The following is a 9245-nucleotide window of genomic DNA, read 5'->3' as shown; positions in this document are numbered from 1 at the left end:
CCTGGGTATTCTTGCCTGGATGAAGTGTGGGTGTACCTGGGTATCCTTGCCTGGATGATGTGTGGGTGTACCTGGGTATCCTTGCCTGGGTATCCTGCTGGTGTTCCTTCCCTGGTAGACTGATGACAGGAAGTACAGATTCTCATTAGCATGAACCCCTGGATTTGATCCACAGCACCGCATAAGTGAAGTGTGATGCTGCATTCCTATAAGGTCTCTGTTCCCAGGACGGGCCAGCAGGAGGATCAAGAGTTCAGGGTCATCTCATTGTGTATAACAATGGAAATGAGACTGTGTCCTATAGTTTGCAACAGAACAGTTAGGAAAGAAGACAGGGTAATAATTCTTGATGATAGATCATTGCAAAAGATTCAGTCTGAGGAAGAGGAAAGAAGAACACTACGCTAATGGACCCCGTGAGACAGTAAGCACACATGTGTGGATGCAATGGGACTGTGAGGAGGGGCACCAGGAGCACAGGAACAGGTCTCTCTTACTTGCTAAGGGTCTACTCTGAGAAGAACTCCGAAAAGACACATGCATAGTCAGTCAGAACACAGAGTGAGAATTTTGAAAGTCACAATATAAAAATGATTTATCACACACGGTCTAATTTTTAATACTAAATTTTGCACTGGAAACCATGGAGGGCAGACGTTAGCACCGTGACATTTAAAGTTCGAAAGCAAAAGAAGCGCTGTCAAATAAAAATGCCAGATCCTTTAGAAGCAAAGAAAGTAAGATACTTCTGAGTCTTCAAAAGCTAACAGAATTTATTGATGGCAGAGCTGCTTTAAATGAATGCTAATTAGAGTCCTTTAGGCAGAAAAAGGAGGACAGGAGACAGGAACCTGAAGACGCGTGAGAGGAAACTGAATAGCAGTACAAAGAACACACAGGCAAGGGCAGAAGCCGGTAACTTTTGTTTTTAATTGCCCATTTTACAGTAGAGTTTAAAAGAGATGCAGAGGGCCTGGAGAGGTGGCTCAGTGGTCAAGAGCACTTGATGCTGTTCCAGAGGATTTGGGTTCCATCTCCACACCCACATAGTGGCTTACACCCATCTGTAACTCCAGCTCCAGAGGATCCAACGCCTTCTTTTGGCCTTTGTGGGCACTTCATGCATAGATACACACAGATAAAACATTCATGACATAAAAATAAATATTAAATTTTAGAGATATTGATAAAACAGTGTTTAGGTTGTTAATGGACTTACAATATGCAAAGAATATAATTTTAAAAAACAAGTGGTGGGGCAGAATTATATAAAAGGAAAGTTTTAATATGTGATTTACAAAGTTATTAAATTAAGAATAGGTTTAATTTTCAAAATTTGGTTATAATCTTTAAATGGTGCCAACATACAAAAAACATGATGACAACAAAAATATACATCCTACAAGTTAGGGAAAGGAAGATAAGAACAGAATAAAAATGAGACACTGTCAAAAGATCAGTTATACATAGAATAGTCACTGAGGAGTTGAGAAACAAGGTAGAGAGAATACAAATATCAAGATGTTTTTTAAAAACCAACAATTCCACATTAGTTATTACTTTAAATATAAATTAATTATGCTGTACAGTTGAAAAAGATTGGCTGAATATAAGAGCGCTGTGAGAGGCTAAGTATGCATGAAAGAGAAAATGGAGACAGCTTTACTAATCAGATGAAGACTTCGGGAAATCCTCATAAGTACCAAAGAACACTGTGTAGTAATCAATAGCTCAATCCACAAGGAAAACATAACAGTTGTAAACATAAGATGAAAGATCTAAATAAGCAGCAAGAGTGGACTCAGGTGAGGCGAGCATTAGTCCCGCAATAATGCTTTAACATGCCTTTCCAGTAATGAGCAGAAGAGCCAGACAGATGCCTAAACCACGTAGAGAGTGTTGGGCTGTAGTTCCGTGGTAGAGTCTTGCATAGCACGTGTGAGGGCCGTGCATCACATCCACAAGACAAGAAACAAACTTGACATAACAAAAATGTGCACAATATTCTATCCCAAATGAAAAATCGATTATGTTTTGAAAAATGAAAACCCAGTGTACCAAAATGTATGGAATGTTTCAAAGCACTGCTTAAGGAGGAATAGCTAGACAATTCAGAAAGAAGAAAGAGCTTAAATTAATAAGCTAATTTTACAGCTCAGGATACTGAAGAAGTTTGAATCCAACTCTAGTAGAAGGACAGAAGTAACAGAACAAGCGAAATAGAGAAAAGTGAACTAGATAAAGACCAGAAGCTGGTGCTCTGGAAACGTGAATGAAATCAGCCAACTTGCTGTACTGATTACTGGAAAAGAGGAGACTCGGTTATCAAAGTGCAGGTGTGACTGTGGATCCTCAACCAGTGCTGTGATAGAATATTGTAAACTGTGGTATGCCAGCATAGATAGCTAGATGAAATGGAAGAATTCCTCAACCAGTGCTGTGATAGAATATTGTAAACTACGGTATGCCAGCATAGATAGCTAGATGAAATGGAAGAATTCCTGTACAGACACAAGTGGCCTGATCTGACTCAAGGGGTAGTAGAAAATCTGACTCGATCTACCAAAAGTAAAGAGATTGATCTAGCAATCCTAAGCCTTTCCTCAGAGAGAACGCCAGGGTCCATGGTTCCTCAGGTGAATTCTAACAGTTTTTTTTTTTTAAATAGAAGACTTAATGCTAATCTTCCATCCTCTCTTCCAAAAAAATGGTTTTGAATATAAAAATACCCCCCATAATACTAGCAAGCTCAATCCAACCCTGCATGAAGTGGACTGTACATTATGGCCAAGTGACATTTATCCCAGTGACTCAATGATAGCTCAACCACTTTCACTACCAGGCTTCTGCTATGTGACTTTTGTTTTTTCTTAAACCAGAGAAAGAACCTTGCTATGTTGCTTAGGCTGTTGAATTTGTTGTGTAGCTCAAGCTAGCCTCATGCTTGGTATATCACACAGGGTGGTCTCTTTTTCAACGGTCCTTCTGCCTCTGCTTCTGTGGGCTGGGATTGTAGGTGTGAATCAGCAGTTCCATCTGCCTTTACTGTTCTTCATGTAATTCTTGAGCCTCTTTATAAGATGTTGTCTTGAGTGATTTGAGGATGCTGTAAATTACCCCTTCATCTCCTTACTAACTTACTCCACCCTTTGTGCAAATGGAGGAATTGCAGTTAAATTTTCACTCTGTGGCCTCTTTTCCAGGGAAAAAGAAGGGACTCATTTGGAAGGAAAGGTCAGGAGATGGAATTAACGCTTAGCTGCTTCTGGGTGTGCTGTTGGCTCTGTTCAGTTTCAGACAGTGTGCATTCTGATCCTTCTCCTTCGGAAGAGGCTCTGCTTCTCTGGCTGTACCAGGCACACATGTGAATTGTATATACTGCACTCAGAAGGGAAGAATTAGCAAATCCACTAGGTTGAAGATTTGTTTTTGTTTTGTTTTGTTTTTAGAAACAGGGTTTCTCTGTGTAGTTTTGGAGCCTGTCCTGGGACTCGGTATGTAGACTAGGCTGGCCTTGAACTCACAGAGATTCGCGTGCCTCTGCCTCCCATGTTCTGGGTTTAAAGGCATGCACAACCATCACCCAGCTCAGATTTTTTAAAATAACATAATTCTTTATTGATTCTTTGGGAATTTTACATCTTGCACCCAAATCCCGTTCATCCCCTAGTCCCTCCATATCCACCCCTCACCCTACAGCATCTCTCCTCAAAAGAAGTACCCACCCCCCCAAATTAATTAAAAACAAAAAAAAATCCCACCTCGCTCCTCCCTTTTTTCCCACCTCTCCAACACCTCTTCATTCGTCCTAGTGGCGTTGGGAGTTGCAGTGTGCCATGCATTATACCCTTTTGTCCAATCAGCCCCATCCGCAAATGCTTACCACAATGAGTTGTTGCTTAGATCCAGGGCCTCTGGCTCCTGGTACACCATCAATACTGGATCGTCACCGAAACTCCTCTATCCTGCTATTACCCGGAGACAGAAAGATCCTGCAGCTATAGTTATGTTCATGTGCTCCAGGAGGTCATAGATGGGGTGGGTGTTTAGGATGGGCTATCTGAAGGCCCAGGATGTGAGCCTGGGTGGTAGCTAAGCTCCTCAGTTAGGATGCTGGAACCAACCCCCTCAGGCAAGGAGTGGAGCCAGCTCTCACACACACATTAACACGTACACACATGTACTCACACGTTAAAAACAACCCACTTTTGGCAAGGCAATGGATCGTTGTAACTCTAGCACTGGAAAGGCAAAAATGAGAGGACCAAGAAATCAGTTATCTTTGACCACATAGCTAATCTGAGACCAGCCTATCTACATGGCATCCTACCTCAAAAACAAAACTTCCCATGTCCTCCTATTCCCCTCCTCCTCCTTCTCGTCTTCCTTTTTGCTGAGAGCCTTGGTTTTATATTGTATGGTTCTAGTAGAAATGGCTACATTTACTAGGCCCAGATCCCATCTTGAGTTTTAAAGGAAAAGTTCTTTACTAAAACATCATTCTTAAAAACAAAACAAAAACTCCACACCACTAACGGAAAGTTAGTAGGGTCAGCAGTAGGAATGTAGTACCTAGCAATAATATATTGCTACATAAACAGTAAATTGTTAGTGAAAGAGGATGGGGGCTTTTGAAATTATTATTTAAAGATAAATGATGCTCTCAGTTTGTATTTGATCACTATTGCTATATTTAATGATTTGAATAAATGCAATTAAGGTTTTTGACAATGTCATTGTCCTAACAAGTACAATGTTTTTACCTAAATAGTTGTATAGGGAACTTTACTGAGTAAAAAGGAATGAGATGCTTCCCACGAGCAGATCTGTAAAATATAAGCTGTTGTGTGTCCGTCACTAGCAAAAACATTGTCTGGGTGTTGCCCAGCTCCATATCCCATGACAGCCTTGCAATGACAGGCTGATGAGGTGATTCTTTTTAAGCCTGGGTAGGAAAGATGGAGAGACAGAGGTCAGATGAGAGTGAGGGTAACCTGGGCTATCCCTAAAACATGAAGGCATATCTAGAAGCTAATAGTGAAGTGGCTCAGGATCTCCCTTGGTGGCCTCATGAACTATTTCTGTTGTTTTCCTGCCAATGTCATTAAAATTAACGTGCTTTTAATAGAAAATAATTTTAGATTTTTTTCTACGACCAGTTACATACAAAGCTGTAATATTAGAATTTGTTTTGAAATCCTTTGCCTTTTCTGTCTGTCCAGGCATAATGGCCACCGCCTGGGATTTGTATGATTCTTTCAACGCTCCCGAAGCTTTGCTGTCAGCAAAACCATCATCCGTGGCTGGAAGTAAAGGAAATTTACTTGCTAAAGACCAGGACGAGAACCTAGATGGTAAGTACATGGGCAGAGGTGAGGTGCTTCTGTCGGTTGCAGGGTTTGCAGGCTGTCTCCACGTAGTGCTTTACCTTCTGCTGCTGCAGGTCCCAAGTTTCCCTGTGCACAGAACATGGAAAGTACAGCTTTTCTCGGGGATTCTGCCAGTGCTTTCAGCTTCCTGGATTCCAAGCATGAAATTAAGGTTTTCTTTTTATCTTGGATGCCTGTCAGGAGTTTGTTGCTGTTTCAGACCGGGGCCTGTAACTTTCTATGTGCACCCGGCCGACCTCCAATTCACAGAGATCCTCCTTCCTCTGGGATAAAAGGCATTTGCCACCAGGCCTTGTTTTTAAGTTTTTCTCTAGTGCATTTTTTCCCTTTCTCTCTCTTTCTAAACTTTTTTTCACACATATGTATATGCACAGATTTGTGTAAGTGTGCAAGTTTATATGTGAGTGTGCAAGTTTATATGTGTATGTGCATTTCACCAGTGTGAACAGAGGTCAGAAGACAAACTTGGGTGTGGGTCCTCACCTTCCAGCCTGTTTGAGACAATCTTGTTACTGCTTGCTGCTGGACACTCCGGCTAGCTGCCTTTAAGTTAGAATATTAGAACATTGCATCTTTTATTATTTGCTTTCTGGTTTTGTTTCATTTTATTTATTGATTGATTTTTACTATCTTTTGGTTGTTATTCCTTTTTTAGTAACCTTTTAGCTTACATCTGTGTGTGCCCGTCTGTTCCCCAGCTTATCTTTGTATTTCTGTTCAGTTGGTTACTTGTCTGCATATGGCATTACATACGTATAACTTACCAAATTCCACTGGCGTCAACATGTTACCCTTTCGACTTCTGCCTTTGGCGGTTGGTTTTGGTTCTCTTGAGGCAAGATTTTATCATGTGCCCTGGCCTGCCTGGAACCTGTGAACACTAAGCTGGCCTGGAACTTACTGTTATCTCCCTGCGTTTGCCTCCTGAGCCCTGGGATTATAGGCATGAGCGCATCTTCTTTGGTTTATAGCGTTTGCCTTTCATATTTCTTCTAGATATCAAGGAAGACATTTAGATATTTAGAACTTCATAAGACAATGTAATTAATTCTTCAATCACAAATATCTCAGAAGAAATAAAATATATTTGTGTTACAGACTTTGTGTGTTTATGTGTATTATGTATGCGCAGTTGTGCATGTATATACTCATGTATACATGTAGAGATCAAAGGACAGCTGAAGTTGTCATTCTTCAAGTGCTTTACACTTTATTTTTTGAGCCAGAGTTTCCTACTGGTCTTGGACCCAACGATTTGGCTCCACTGTCTTGCCAGTAAGCTGTAGGAAACCGTCTCTCCTAGGTTAGGAGTGAGAACCACTGTAGCCAGCTGCTGCTGCTGTCGCTGCTGCTTCCTTAGGCGAGGTCTCACTATGTAACCCTAGCTGGACTGGAACTCAGTATGTAGACCATGCTGGTCTCAGAGACCCACCTGACTCTGTTTCCTGAGTGCAGGATTCAAGATGTGTGCCACCGGGCCCTGCCTGTCCCCAGCTTATCCACACTGAGCGCAAGTCCTCATGCCTTCGTGGCAACACTTTACACACTGAGCCTCATCGTCTCCTGGTTTCTATTGGATGTTTTTACTACAGAATTCTGTGTGAAAGTTCTTTTCATCCACCATTCAGAGAACAAACACAAAGTCTTCTGCAATCTCTTGTTTCTAATGAAAAGTATGTTGATACTCAAATAATCCTTCCTATAAATATCTTTCGCCTTCACTGCTCTCATCATTTTTTTATCCTCCTGTTTTATTTTTTTATTTTTGTCTTCTGTTTTCAGTAGTACAAATATGGTAAGTCTTTGGTGGCTATCTTTAGATTTCCTCTTCAAGGCTCACTCAGTTTCTTCACTTTCTTTTTGTTCTTTGCTCAGTTCTATGTATTTTCAGCGTTGTTTTCAGGCACTTTTTCATGTGACACTTTTCTCTCCTTCTGAAATAATAATCACCTGAATATTATAATCTCATAGGGCCCCGAGGCTTTATTCAGTATGTTTTTTCAGAGTAGTTTTATTTTATGTTTTTACTTATGGTTATTCTCCTGAGTTTGAATACTAGTTTTATTTGAAACAATGTGTATGTATGGCAGTGGGGCCTGTGCACCTGAGTGCTGAGTAGGAGGAGGCCAGAGGAGGACACCAGCATCCCTCAAGTCAGAGTCACAGGCGGTTAGGAGTTGCCAGATGTGGGAGCTGGGAATTGCGTTTGGTCTTTTATAAGAGCAGTATGCATTCTTCACCACTGAGCCATCTTGTCACTTGTTTTTAAGATCAGTTTTTTGCTGTATTAAATGAGCTGGATGTAGTGGCACACACCTTTAATCCCAGCACTCAGTGCCAGAGCCAGTCAGATCTCTGTGAGTTCGAGCCCAGGCTGGTCTACATAATGAGTTTGAGGCCAAGATTACATAGAGAGAGACCCTGTCTCAAAAAAAAAAAAAAAAAAATACCCCTATACCAAAGTTGGTTGCTCATTATTCTTCCTTTGAGTTCACTGATACATTTTTCTTTTTCCTTTTGATTCTGTTATTGAACCCGTTAATTGAAATTGTAAATTCTGAGTATGATTTTCAATCCTATAATTCCTTTCGTTCTTCTTCTTTTTCATTTAGGTGTTCTATTCCTTTGATAATACTTTTTAAGGATGTTTGTAAAAAGTATTTTTATAATGATCCATGTAAATTCTTTGTTAGATAATTCTACTGTCTCTCTCAGCTTGGTTTTTGTGTCTGCTGATTATCATCTTTTCAATTCAAGTTGAGATTTTCTTTGTTCTTGGTACAGGGAGTGATATTCAATTGAAATATAGATATAAAGCTTCCATATTACCAGGCTTCAACAGTGAGTTATCCAGGGAGTGGGAGTCTTTGTCTCAGGACTGCCAATTGGTGGCAGAAGCCCAGAGTTTTTTAGATAGGGCCTCGCTCTGTGACCCAGGTGTTCTAGACTCACTTGTCTCCCCAGCCTCCTGAGAGCTGGGGTGATATGCATGCACCAGACTCAATAGATCAGGTTTTTTGTTTTGTTTACCTGACTTTCCTGTGGCGCCTAAGGGCTGTGACTGCTGAACTGTGCTGAGCACCCCAGCTTCCTTCGTTCTTCTGTGGCTACAGCAGATAGGATTGCCTCGTCACCCACTCAGCCACATACAGGATCACTGTCATCACAGGACAGAGACTACTGCAGTTATTGCTAGACGATCATAAAAGTTCTGATTCCTGGCTCTGTCAGCTTCAGTCGGGAGATGGGGAAACCTGTTAATCCCTGGTGTCTGAGAAATCCTGGGCTCCCCAGCTGTGCATGTCTGGTATTTTCCTATGTGGTAGAGGTGAATGTTCTGGTCCTTTACTACAGCTTCTCTGATACCACACATGATGTCAAAGCCTCATTTGGGGAGGATGGAAGCCAGCCTGTCCCTTGGCCTTTGCACTTTCCCCCAGTTCTGCAGGATAACTGCTACAGTTGACAAGTTGCCTCAAACAGCTTTGTTAAAGCTGCTCCTTGACCCTCTCAACAGGCTTCCTTCACCACTGTGCCTTTCTTTGGGTTTCAAGGACCCCGAATATTCTTACTTCTTTTCCCCTCTCCAGGGCTCTTTCTGTTTGTCTTTTGTATACTTTCTTCTCCCTGTCTTTTTTTTTTCAGAACTGATGGATCAGTTACTTTTTTGTTGCTACGATAAAACACCATGACCAGCGTGTTCATGTACATATAAAATAAAGCATTTAATTGGGCTTTTGGTTTTTTTTTTTTGAAGTTGAATTTAGCTCTTCTTTTTTTCTTTTCTTTTTTTCCGTTTATTTATTTATTAAAGATTTCTGTCTCCTCCCCGCCACTGCCTCCCATTTCCCTCCC

The 9245-nt window shown here is 41.1% G+C and overlaps 1 protein-coding gene across 5 annotated transcripts in view; it reads left to right on the top strand.

Moving 5' to 3' along the window:
- Wdr78 (WD repeat domain 78) overlaps window positions 1-9245 on the top strand; it is a 70536-nt gene that overhangs the window by 34703 nt on the left and 26588 nt on the right. For all 5 annotated transcript variants that reach the window (XR_003377399.1, XM_005353482.3, XM_026782110.1 and 2 more), the window contains one exon: window positions 5223-5354. Coding sequence is in view for 4 of the 5 variants with exons in the window: in XM_005353482.3 (XP_005353539.1) it covers window positions 5223-5354 (132 nt within the window). In the remaining variant the exon portion in view is untranslated. The remainder of the gene's footprint in view (window positions 1-5222; window positions 5355-9245) is intronic.

Source organism: Microtus ochrogaster, chromosome 10 (genome assembly GCF_000317375.1).
Source record: "Microtus ochrogaster isolate Prairie Vole_2 chromosome 10, MicOch1.0, whole genome shotgun sequence".
NCBI lineage: Eukaryota > Metazoa > Chordata > Mammalia > Rodentia > Cricetidae > Microtus > Microtus ochrogaster.
This window is presented reverse-complemented; position numbering and strand designations above follow the sequence as displayed.